The sequence below is a fragment of the Balaenoptera borealis genome, assembly GCF_965194805.1.
Source record: "Balaenoptera borealis genome assembly, chromosome: 1".
NCBI classification, from domain to species: domain Eukaryota; kingdom Metazoa; phylum Chordata; class Mammalia; order Artiodactyla; family Balaenopteridae; genus Balaenoptera; species Balaenoptera borealis.
Window position 1 is genome coordinate 27,963,893 of NC_138860.1, and position 13,772 is coordinate 27,977,664.

A 13,772-nucleotide genomic window follows, 5' to 3' on the forward strand; every position below is an offset into this window, starting at 1 on the left:
AGGGACTGAACATACAAAAGGTATAGCTGACCTACAGTTAATTTCATATGGGAAAATTAAGAAATGAGGAAACATTAATTCAGGGTGATTCTCATTTGTAAACTGTTTTCTAATATCACTGTAGACCGCTAGTGCTTTTCTAGAGGGAAGAATGTTTGGTGTTAAATAGGTTTTTATTATTTTAACTATAATTAAAATAATGAGAGTTAGCTGTATTGGTTTTTAAAAACTAAAAGTACATACAAGAAACTTTGCTCTTCATCTTTGAGAACACAGAATTTTAGTTCTGCTCCCCCCGCCCCCATCATAATGTTCTAATTTATTTCAATGAGATACAGTTTTTTCCTGGTCATTAGGAAGCTTATTTAATATTTACATTCAATCTTAATGTAAGAATAATGGTCAAAGAAAATAGGTAAAATAAACACCAAATTAGGGGATGTTTTTGTGATTGTGGTGAGTGCTGATTGGATGACTGGATTTCTTTTTTTTGGATATATTCTTTACTTGAGTACTATTAATTTGCATTTATTCTTTTTTGGGAGGCAGTAGAATGGCTTTATTTTCTCAGACTTGTAGAGTTTTGTTTTCTAAAATTAATCAGTCCATATCAAATGAGTACTAACAATGTCATAGAACTTTATTGGTCACTGCGGGGGAAGCAAAGAAGTAGTGAGCCCTTGTACTTAAAGATCGTCTCACATCTATCCCCACTGAATTTTACCTTTGTTCTTGTTATTTAATATAAGAAAAAATATCATATAAGGCATTATAAACTTAGGTTTTTCCTCAAAGAGACTTCCCACACACTATGCAGCCACTTTTGGGCTCCACTGGTTGGTTTGTTTCTTGGGGTTTTAGATGGGATATTTTAAAATTAAAAATGTTCAAAAATTAAGACATCTGAGATTCATTAAGAAATATTTTCTCTATTGATAATAATTGATCTGGAAAACAGCATTAATTACTATTCCACAGCTCCTTGTTTGTATAACAATTAATTGAACATATTTGTTTTTTTAGTTAAGTAGTATAAAATATACAGCTATGATAATTAGAGATATTTGTTAAATGCTGCATGAATGAGTGGGATCATAAGTGTTATGGGAATTTACCAAAGCAGCAAGAGGTTATGTATAGCAATAGTTATGTATAACTATTAATATGTGATTAATATTAATTAATATTAATATGTGATTAGTATCTGGGAGGATAGTTTACCAAATTTGCTTCGGGGGGGTCTGTTAAAAGTATCAGTAGAAATAGGGATATATTTATCTCCCATCATTTATCTGGCCTTCCCCGTGCTACTTAGGAGAATTGTTAAGCATAATTAAACAGATATGTCCTTGCTACTTATCTTGGTACATACTACATAGAGTTGCCCATGTGAGAAGCATTCCATCACAAATGTGGGAGCCTGCAGTTCAGAGTACAGTTGACCCTCCATATCCCTGGGGTCTGCATCCAAGGATTCAATCAACCATCAGTCGAAAATATTTGAAAAAAAATTCCAGAAACTTCCATAAAGCAAAACTTGAATTTGCCATGCTGGCAACTATTTACATAGTATTTACGTTGTATTAGGTATTATAAGTAATCTAGAGATGATTTAAAGTATACTTGAGGATGCACGTAGGTTGTATGCAAGTACTACGCTACTTTATACAAGGGATTTAAACATTTGTGGATTTTGATATCTGTGGGAGTCCTGGAACCAATCTCCTGTGGATATGGAGGGAGGACTGTATCTGCCCTTGTAACTTCGTAGTGGGTATTGGTGGTTGGGTTAGGCTGGCAGTGGTGGTCCTATTGAAACTTCTTTGTTTTGCTATCTGCTAATAACATGTGACCTTTCCATGGACCTGTGTTTCAGGACAATTTCCTGAGCTCCCAAGAAGAATTTTGTATATTCCACACAATTTATAAGTATTTTAGGTTAGCATCCAAGTAGGCACTTCAAATTTGAAGCTTCATCTGGGGCTTTTGGTGAAATGACCCTATACTCAAACTTATTTTATATATGTAGATTTAATTTGTCAAGAAATTCCTTGTGAGTAGTTCCTTCTCTGTTCACCTCAGGACTCTTTTCTGCACAGTGAGTGTTTCAAGATTAGAAGCTATTATACCCCACCTCCCTCTTAGGGCACTAGTGACTGAATATACTAATAAGCACTTACATTTTCTCCCCTAACTCCTTAATAGGAAAATTTTAGGGTTATTCTTGGGTTTATTTAACCATATTTTCCTACTCAAACAATTTCAATGGGATTTAAACCATATAGTAATCCTTAATAAGGCATTGGTTATTGAAAAATCTTGGTTAATGTTTGAGTGAGCAAGCTGTTCACGAAAGTGTGATTTCAAGCCTTCTGCAGCTGAACTTTTCCAGCCTGAACCACCACCTGTATGTAAACTTGGAAGAACTCAAAGAATTAAAGCAATTTATCGCCCTCAAGTCATTTATCACCAATCACAACCACCTGCCTCAAACAAACAAACGTATCAGCCACTATCTTTCCATCATTACTTCCTGTCTTGGTAAGATATTATCTAAGAGAGTAGTAGGCTTTGTTACACACAAGAACAACTGAGTTAATAATTATTTCACCAAATGATTAGTATATCTGTAAAAATAACTTTGTGTGAAGGAGACTTACTTTAAAGGTCTACATCAAAATTACAGAGTAGATTGTTTTTTATATTAAGCAAATGATGGATTACAAAGAAAACTGGTTCTGCTTAAATAATAATGCTTTATTGGTTGTTTGTCTCAAAGTCACCAATACTATTAACAGTTTAATACAAATTCATTAAATTTAGTTTTTTATAACAATTTAGAGTAAATAGTTATAATAACAAATTAACACTTTCCTAGGATTTGAGGAAATTTTAGTGAGCTTCATACTCTGAAAAGATTTTTCCTGAAAAGTTGGGGGACGTTTCCTAAATCATAAAAAGTTGTGATAAAAAGGCTAATATTGGTATGAGGGATAGAGTAAAAGGAAAACCGTAAAAACCAAGTAAGAATTGTCCTGTGGGTTATTTAAAAAAGACTTTAAGTTAAGATCAATATATTCTTTTTTTTTTTAAATATATTCTTTTGTTATGTAATATATGTTTTAAGATTCTGTCAGGATTGGTGATAAACTTGCCAAGTGTGAAATAATAGTAAAGTGTGTACCAGGAAGTGTATTGCGACATTGTTAATAATGACAAAGGGTTGGAAACAATCTGAATGCCTTTCTTTGGGACCAGTTTAATAAATTATGTGTCCATATAAAAAGGAATGTAGTGCAGCTGTTGAAAGAGATGTTCTGTTTACAAGGTTATGGAATGAGCGCCAAGATTTGTTAAGTAAAAAAGCAAGCTGCCCAGGTGTGTATCTTTGCTACCATTTGTATAGGTGGAATAAAACAATGTATAAATATGTGTTTGTATATGCAAAATTACTTAGGGAAGGACACAAAAAGCTGATGGTAACAGCAGCCTTGTACCAGGAAAAGGGAGGGTGGAGTATGGGAAGGACTTCACTTTTTATTGTGCATCCTTCTGTGCCTTTTGTATCATATGCAGATGTTGCCTACAAAAAATAAATAGTAAAAAATATTCACCTGTTGCCTTGATGGTATCAAGTGAAGGAGGTATTGCTTAACACTACCACTTCTGTCCTTCCTGTGTCTTGTCATCTACCTGTTATCTTGTGGACTATAGGCCACCACCACCAAGTCTTTTTTTTTAATTTACGCGACATACACTAGTCTTTAAGCAAGGAATTCTTTGCTCTGTACAGTGCAAAACACAGTGTAAATAAGTTTGCTTTCTTGAAGATTTTTTTGCAGGACCTATTTTTCTGGCATTTTTGTGAATTCATGATGATGATGGTAAAAGTAAGTAAAATACATTTGTCAAATAGCCTTGCGATCAAGTTGAACTAGTCATCCTCAGGAGATATCGTTTTGATTGTTTTTTTTTTTTTAAATGTCCCACAAAGATGTTGTTAAACCTTTTACTTGTTCAGATATATTCCTAGTTTGCTGTTTATTTTAAAATTTTTGCTAGTATTGTGTAGAAGTTTAAACATAATCAAATTGTGTCTTTTCCCCATGCTTTTTAAACTTAGAAATTAGAAATATTATCTGGTCACCTAATATTCAGTCTCCTTTGTACCTAATTTTTATAATTCAACTTCACATTTTGTTTCATAGAGTGGAAGTTTCACCATGGGTTTAATGCTGTGATTCTCAGCTTTAGAGGTTCCTTGACCCAGTGTATTACTTTAGCCAGAGATGAGCAGATTCAAGAAATCGGTCACTAACCAAACTCACGAGACTGATTTTAAAATTTAAAAATTATTCTCCAGGATAACCAGTATTTGAGGGATTTACCTGGGAGATATCCTAGTTGATAAGTCCATGTAAGAATAATAATTTTAGGTCATAAAGTTGCTTGACACACTCTTAGGACAATGAGAATTATATGAATAGTTATATCAAGTTAGGGTAACTGGATAGATTTTTCTATTTTAAGGATTTTTTTAAGATAAATATCATGGAAAATTAATTAGATTGCTACACGTTCTACATAGTGCCGGAAACAGAATAACAAACTAATTGTTCCCAGTACTTTGTTCGCTTTTTTCTCTCTTTTAAAAAGGGATATGGGACTTCCCTGTTGGCGCAGTGGTTAAGAATCTGCCTGCCAATTCAGGGGACACAGGTTCGAGCCCTGGTCTGGGAAGATCCCACATTCCACGGAGCAACTAAGCCTGTGCGCCACAACTACCAAGCCTGCGCTCCAGAGCCCACGAGCCACAATTACTGAGCCCATGTGCCACAACTACTGAAGCCCGTGCACCTACAGCCCATGCTCCGCAACAAGAGAAGCCACCGCAATGAGAAGCTTGTGCACCCCAACGAAGAGCAGTCCCTGCTCGCCGCAACTAGAGAAAGCCCGCATGCAGCAATGAAGACCCAACCCAGCCCAAAATAAAATAAAATAAAAAGGGATATGTCTTCCTATCTTCCAGAAACCTGAACTCTCCAATTTCCAGATCCTGTTAGGAATAACCATTCAAGTAGGGAGAGGAGAGAGGATAGACAAACTATTGTAAAGCCTGTAAGGAATAAGTATTCATGGCAAATACTTGGGTTGCCTTATTGACATTTTAGCAGGAGATCATTAATTCACTTTGGAAGGAGATATATTACTTGTCATATTTATTGTCAGGTTCATTTTTCCCAATCTTGTATTTCAGGGAGGAAATAATGCTGGCCATACAGTTGTTGTAGATTCTGTGGAGTATGATTTTCATCTTTTACCTAGTGGAATAATTAATCCTAATGTTACTGCATTCATTGGTAAGTATATAAACTGAACTTAGGGACTTTCTTCCCCCAATTGATAATAGTGTTTATTTTTCATAATCTAAACTTATTTAATCTCTAATCAAATGATTCATTGATTGCTTATTAATCTTGACAGTGGTACCTTCTGGAATATACCTAACTTTGGCTGTTTTACAACTCTTTTAGATCATTTAGCACTAATACTTTTTTGGAATGATTACTTTGCATTTATTTCTGATCATTGGCAATCTTAGTTGTATAACAAAGTGTTAGATCATCAAATCAGTTTTCCAAATACTATGAAGCATATTAAGAAATACAAGAGGTCTGTGTTTCATGGATTGATTCTGAACGCTTATAACATAAGATGCAATCTGATATTTTCTCTTCTAGTCTTTTATTTTTAAAAATGCTCATCACAACCCAATAAATTGATTTTATGGCCACTAATAGGTTTGAGTCCCCAATTTGAAAGACTGTGATCTGGTTCAATTTGCCTAAAACTATATAACTAGTTTCTTTCAAAATAATAGTTTCACTTTGTTTCAAAGAAATTTCAAATTATATTGAGTGTAGTTTTAGTGTTTTATATTCTGTGTATTATGTTCTATTATGTATTTACATTATACTACCGTTTAAAACTTGGAATCATTTCTGTGGTAACTCCCTGATAAATTAGAATGTCCTACTAATCAAAGTGCCTCACTCTTCTACTATTCTAGATAAAGGGTTATTGAAGATGTATGTCTATATTATAAATATAGATGTTTAAATTTGGGATTTGCTTATTTGTGTTTTTTTTTTTTTTAGGAAATGGTGTGGTAATTCATCTACCTGGATTGTTTGAGGAAGCAGAAAAAAATGTTCAAAAAGGAAAAGGTATGAAAGAATGAGTCTGCTTTGTCTGGCAGCCAGTTATTTTTTTTTTTTAATAAAGTATTATTGGACTCTCATTCCAGAAAAACTTAACATTTTTGTCTTCTACTTTAAAATTGCAGATTATTGTAGGACAAAATTTTTAATGTCAGTTATTAAATTTTATTCATTGTAATCAGTGTTCTAAACAAAAGACAAGCATAACAAGGTCATTGTATAAGTCCTGATTTTTTACACATTGGTCATCTGCAAACTTTAGGTAGCTAGAATTACTATATGCTAGTGGCAAAACTCTAGGAAATTCACGAGTTCATTTTGTCATTTGTGCTCATTAGCATCCACTTCTACACAAGCCAAAAATTAGCTTAAGGCAGTCAGAAAGCCACTGTAGCCCATTTTGTACACTTTTAGTCTCATTTCCTAGAGGATCTGGAACTCCCTTGGTTACTAGAACCCAGGGACAAAAGAGGTTTTTTAGGTCCCTGCCTCCAAATGAGGGAAATGCTTCTTCTATGCAATGTATCCACTTCCATCTTTAAAAAAAAAAAAAAAAAAAGACTTGATTTCCTGCCTTTTCTAATCTCTTCTGGATTTTTGGAAGTCTGTTTACATTCAGTTTGGCTGCCTTGCTAGGGTTTGAGGGGAATGTGGCAATGCAAATGATACACAATTGAGGAAAATCATTAGTGTAGTTCTCCCTTAGCTCATATTTAAAGAACTAAATTCTATTACATCGTTAAAGTTTATTTTTCACGTTTAAAAGTAGCAATCCTAAAAAAAAAAAAAAAAAAAAAGTAGCAATCCATCCTCAAGTGTTCCTAACAACTAAATCTGACTTCACAGAATCCTGTCTTGCTATTATCTCTGTTGTCTTCCCTGCCTTTTTACCTGTGTGTTGTGTCTGCCTTTTTAATTGGTCACCTTGAGGTTCCCTTGCTGCTCTCTGCTGTCCTTCATCCCCTTTACAATTTTGCCCTACTCTTTTTCCTTCTGGCCTACTAACCCAGCTGAATCTACTTATTGAGTTTCTTTGTAATATTTTGTTATAATATTCCCTAAGCAAACTTTAGAGTACATATGTGTTACATGTCAAAAACAGCTATAGAGGGGGAGGCGTAATAACTTCTTTCATCTATAAGGAATGTTTGTAAAACAAATCTTCGGATACTATCAAAATTAACAACTAATTTTTAATATTCAAATACTAATTTTGAAAATAGGGCTCGGTGGCTTATCCTTAGAATGCATATAGCCTACTAAGTTACTCTCTTTAAAGAAAAATATTTAGATTCATTTCTTTATTCATTCAACAGTCATTTTTCTTGAACATTTATTGGATGACAGACCCCATACTATGAAAATTCATGGCCCCTACTCTCAGGCATTCACACTTAAATGGGGAGACACATGTATCTTCTTATAATTCAGTGTGATAAGTGCAGTAATTGATAGTACTTTGGAGGAATTAGAACATTTTATTATTTTGTTTAATCATACTTTTTATAATTGTCTTTTGGGAAAGGGTGCCATACCCAAAATTAACTCCCTTTTCTCAAAATTCTCCCTTTGCTTTGAACCTCACCCCCACCCCCCCCCGCCCCAACAAAATGATATTTCCTACCATTTCTGTTTTGGATTCCTAAAAGTATTTTATGTGGCTATGGCTGGCTTGAGTTTGGAGCTTTTTAGAGCAAAACATTTAGAAAGAATTTGTGAATGACTTTGTATAATGAATGACAGGTGAGAAAATTCTTGTTAAACATATTTCCTATGCAGAAGAAAAGATGCTAAAATGACTACTTTGGTGAAAAACACTTTTAAACAGTGTATTTCTAAGGAAATTAAGATTTAAAAATTATTATACAAAATGTTCAATTAAATGTATCTTTTTTTCCCTTCCCTCTAGGTCTGGAAGGCTGGGAAAAAAGGCTTATCATATCTGACAGAGCTCATATTGGTAAGGGGGACGTAATGCATTTATTTATAACTATATTTTTATCAGAAACATCACATGAAAGCATTTAGTAGCCAATTTGTCTTTAATTTTACTGAACACTAAGTAGGATGAATTGTAATAATTGGGTTCAGATACATGGAATCTTATTCATTTTTTTCTTCTGTTTTTGATAAGGGCTAGGTTAAAATTTACCTATTTCTGAAGAATTAGCTAATCAGATGAACAATTTAAGCAGTATTTCATGAGACATCGCTATTTCTATTAAAAAATAAGCCACATTAAAATACAAAGAGCTTTTATTTGCACATATTAATACTCACGTAAAAGTAGGTCTACCATCGGGCAAGTCTTTAGAGTGATTCATTGTACCTAAAATGTAATAATACTGCTTTTTAAATGATGCAGATTTTATTCAGACTAGCCTTCTCCTCCATTGGTTAGAACAAACTGAATTCTAAAATTAATTTCAACCACCACCAGTATATTTGAAGTTTGTTTCCCTGTTATTATCCTATCTCTGAAGTGATAACATTTTTAATTACCAGTGACATGACTAAGAGGCAATAGCCAGGAAAGAGAAAGAACTATAAACCATGTAAGAACTTCTGTGATTGATAACTCTTAAATTGTATTTAAATATGTATGTCTCCTGAGGCAGTAGCTGCTGTAGTTTTAGCATTGACCTCCATTTAAGAGGCAACCCCATCAAAATTTTCTTAAGAGTATTTATCAGCCAAGTGACAGTACCTCCAAATAACAATCACAGATTTGAATACTATGCATAGTCTTAGGAAATCAATAAAATAACTTATTTGAAATAAACTGTACTGGATTGACATACAGCTTTTATGTGAAAGCTCCCTTTTCATTTCATAGTTTGCCATAGTCTTCTGAATCTATAAAATCTGAAAAGAACAATTTGTGATTACCACTGCAAAACACTTTTATATTAGTTCATATTATCGTATATGTTGTCCATGAGTAGATTGGTATTCCCATACTGAAGACTTTGCTAGTTGTTAGTGTGACTAGATAAAATGTAAAGAATACATACTTCTGTATTTTCCATAAAACAAAGTAGGCTGTGAGTCATTTGTATTTCACCTGACTATTTAAACTATGAAAATATTAACTATCAATTATACTTGTGTTTAAACTGAACCTTTTCTTTGAAGAGCTCATAGTTTTTTATTTTTTAGCAAAACTGCAATTTATATTTCCAGAGTAATAGTGTAGATGCATAACTAGACAAAAAAAGTAGGAAGCTTTGCAGTCCCAAATAATAACATGTAATTTGGATGAGGACAAAAAGGTTTCATTTTGCTTTTATGAGGAAGGAGGTTGTAAATCTGTCATGTTTGTTGGCCATTTTAAGCTTCTGATTAAAAAAGAGAATCATACTCAGCCTGTCACCTATATAGTTTAAAATATTTTTTGGTTATTACCTTAGTACTTTTAAACTTTTACATGTCATCACTATAGGGCTGTAATATAGGAAGCAATATTGTATTATTTTTCTTACTGACAGTCTCTTAGGTATATAATAAAAATTATATTTTTGTGCATTACTTTTGTAGTGTTTTTTATCTGCTTACACTCACTAATCATTAACCTTATATGTATTTTATTTTGTTAACATGAGTCATCTTTAACTTTCTAGTTTTTATGTATAGCCTTTTGGTATTCATTGCCTCTGTCTTGTGAATAAATGATGAAAGCCGCTACTTATCTTCAGAACTTTGTAATGGTCCTCTGTCATCTGCTATGTGAAATTCAGTATCAGAATACCACAATTTAGGATTGCAAAATAGGATAATACCTAGTATGTACTCTTTGAGTAACTTATAACATTAATGCACATAATCAGGTAAGTAGTTCGGCTATGTGTAGATGTAAATATATGCTGATGATATCAATCTGTTGAAAAGAACATGGTGTTAAGAGAGATACCTGTGTTCCTGTCTGGATTCTCCACCTTTTTTCATTATAAATGCTTTGGGTCTGTCACTGGACAGTTTGCATTCTTGAACGTAGCACAGTGGTTAAGCAAGTTACTTAATTACTTTAGAGTACAAAAACCAAAGAAAACACTAATACAAAGGGTTCAAAGGACCAGAGTAATAGGAAAGTAATGTGGTTTAAATTATAACAAATGTGAATTAATTTTTAAATTTTTTAATTTATTATATTTATTTAATAATGGTTTTTCCTTTTCCATAAATTTGTATTCTTAAAGGAAAGTATTTCTGTTAGAGGAGAACTGAGCCCAGAGAGGATAGCTCTGACTAAAATTTAGATATTAGTAGTAATATGTATAATAATATATGTATTCTTTAAAACATGTGTTATTAAAATGTCTATAAGAAACATGTATTTTTAGTACAGTCAATTCTGAAATGGTGAAAAGAAGTAAATAATGTTATCAAAAAATCAAATCAAACTAACTAGAAAATTGCTGAGAATCATTGCTATGTAACCACTTCACATTTTTGCTTCAGGGACTCTCTTACCATAGGACTGAAAGGACAGTTCTCTAAGTGCCATGGTAATTATGGCATTAGAACTCTCATTTCAGTACTAAGCACAAAACCTAGTCTGGTACACAGATGCTTAAAAATATTCATTCTTTCCAAGGATTTTAAAAATTTCTCATAAAATCCTGAGATTGTCAGTACAAAGTATGATGGGTGATATGGAGTATAGTATAATAGAATTACAGGGTTTAGAATTTTAGGGATCTGAATCCAAATGTTGTTTTTGTGTCCTCTGGCAAGTTATAAGTCTTCCAGGCATTAGTCCCCACATCGGTAACAACGTCTCACACAAGGCTGTGCCCATGTGAGAAAGAGTTTTAGCTGTTTTATTCATAAATATGCCCAGCACCTAACTTAGGTGCCCTACCCAACTTGGCCAAGATGTACTACTTTTTCATCTGGAGGCATACTGGCCTGTAGTTTTCTTTAGTTTTAGTGCCTTCATTTTTCTGAAAGAGTACATGTAGGGGTGGTATTATTTCCTTTTAAATGTTGGCTAGAATCTTTGAGGGGATGTTTTTAGTTATAAATTCCACTTCTTTAACAGATATGGAGAGATTCAGGTGTTTCTGTTTCTTTTTGTGTCAGTTTTGGTAATTTATGTTTTTTCAAGGACTGTATTCATTTCATCCAACTTGTCAAATTATTAGCATAAGGTTTTTAGTGTTTGTATATTATCCTTTTAATTTCTATAGAGTTTGCAGTGATGTCCTCTCTTTTATTCCTGGTATTGGTAATTTGTATCTTCTCTCATTTTCTCTTGATCAGTCTAACTAGAGCTTTCTCCATTTTATTGATTTTGAGTTTTTTCCCCAAAGAATAAGCATTTGATTATGTTTATTTTCTATTTCATTGGTTTCAGCTCTTTATTAGTCCATTCTTTCTACTTTCTTTGGGTTTAATTTGCTCTCTTTTTTTTTTAGCCTCTTTAGAAGCTTATTAGATTATTTACTTTAGACTTTTTTAATATAAGCATTTAAAGTTATACATGTCTCTCTAACACTGTTTTAATTACATTTGCAAACACTGACATTTTGTACGTTTATTTCCATTCAGTTGAAAATACTTTGTAATTTTTTTGTGATTTCCATTTAATCCATGAGTTAAATATGATGTTTATGTTTCTAAATATTGGAAGATTTTCCTGATTTCTCTCTATTATTTATTTCTAATTTAATTTTGTTGTAGACAGAATATACTCTGTACAATCTTAGCCTTTTAAAATTTGTTGAGATTTGTTTTATGACCTATTATGTGGCCTGTTTTGATTAATGTTCTACATGCATTTAGAATATGTGCTCTCTTCTTGTTGAGTAGTATTCTTTAAGTGTCAGTTAAATCAAATTGGAAGATAGCATTGTTCAGATCTTCTGTATCCTAAGTGATTTTCTATTTACTTGCTCTGTCAGCTACTGAGAGAGAGGCATGTTAAAAACCTCCAACAATAATTGTTGATTTGTCTATTAATTTCTTTTCAACTCTGTAAGTTTTTGCTTTGTGTGCTTTGAAGCTGTTAGGTGCATGTATATTTAAAATTATGTTTTTGATGAATTAGCTCTTTCATCATTATGAAATGTTCTCTTTATTTATGGTGATATTTCTTATTCTGAAGTCTACTTTGATACTAATATAGCCACTAGAGCTTTCTTAAGATTAGTGTATCTTTTTCCATCCTCTAATAATCTTTAATCTATTTATATCTTTATATTTATGGCTCATTTATTGTCGACAAGATGTATTTGGGCCTTGCTTTTTATTCATTGTGACAGTGTGCCTTTTAATTGGAATGTTTTGACCATTTACTTCTAGTACAGTTAATTAGCAGTATGGTTGAATTTATATCTGCCCATTGTTTTCTATTTGTTTTTTGTCTTTTTTCTTCTTTCCTGATTTCTTTGGGATTTGATATTTTAAATATTATCTCCACTATTAGCTTATGAGCTATACCTCTTGTTTTATGAATTTTGGAAGTTGCTCTGGGGTTTATAGTCTGCATCTTTAAATTTCTCATGATCTACCTTAAAATAATGTAACATTTAACCTAAGGTCCTTACAACAAAATGCTTGCATTTCCTTGTAAAGTCCTTTGTGTTATTATTGTCATACATTTCACATCTACACTGTTATAAACTCCACAATACATTGTTAATATTTTTGCTTTAAACAATCAATTTTCCTTTAAAGAAATTTAAAAATGACTAAGTTGTTGGCCAGTTCTTTACATTAGCATACTTAAGCAAGTTTGCGAAGAACTGTCTATTACATCATAATTGCGCCCCTTCCCATTGAATTTCATAACAAAATTTTAATATAAGAGATGTTTATTGAGGAAAAGAGACCTGAGAAATAACTGAGAGTTTAAAATTTTTTTAAGCATTTGAAATCCAAGGTTTGCTGGGTGTCTGTCCTTTGATTCAACAGCTATCGGAAGCCTATTCTATGTCAGGTGTGGTGTTGGGCACTGGGGATTCAGCAGTAGAAAAGATAAAAATCCCTTAATGGAGCTATAGTAGGGAACACAGGTATGTAATGTACCATGGTATATAGTGATACGTTCTGAGAAGAAAAAGTAAATCAGAGAAAGGAGACCGGTAGTGTCAGGCATTTGGAGGAGGTGGGTGGGGAACTATAATTTTAGATAAAGTGGCCCAGGGAGGCTTCACTGAGAAGATGACATTTGAGTAAAAACCTGAAGGAGATGCAAGATGAATAAGGTCTAGAGATATGCTGTACGATCTTGAGGTTATAGATTACAATACTGTATTGTGACTTAAAGCAGTCACAGTAAAAGAAAAAAAAAAAAACTTAAAAAAAAAAAAAAAAAAGACCTGAGAAGGTGTGAGAAGCAAGCAAAGTGGATATTACATGTCCTGAGGCTCACACTGGACACTTTAATACAGTATAAAAATAGTGTTAATAAAACTTAACTATGATAATTAAAAAATAATAAGATGGTGTTAATAAAACTTAGTTACTGAAGGTAAACAATTATCTTTAATTAAAAATTTTTTAGACTGAATCCCCAAGGTGGCATTTTGTGTTTTCAGTATCTAGGCT

At 32.7% G+C, this 13,772-nt stretch overlaps 1 protein-coding gene across 1 annotated transcript in view; it reads left to right on the forward strand.

The window, feature by feature from the left end:
• ADSS2 (adenylosuccinate synthase 2) overlaps positions 1 to 13,772 on the forward strand; it is a 38,901-nt gene that overhangs the window by 7,744 nt on the left and 17,385 nt on the right. The window contains exons 2-4 of the mRNA XM_082341106.1: positions 5,258 to 5,360; positions 6,159 to 6,227; positions 8,131 to 8,181. Of these exons, the coding sequence (XP_082197232.1) occupies positions 5,258 to 5,360; positions 6,159 to 6,227; positions 8,131 to 8,181 (223 nt within the window). The remainder of the gene's footprint in view (positions 1 to 5,257; positions 5,361 to 6,158; positions 6,228 to 8,130; positions 8,182 to 13,772) is intronic.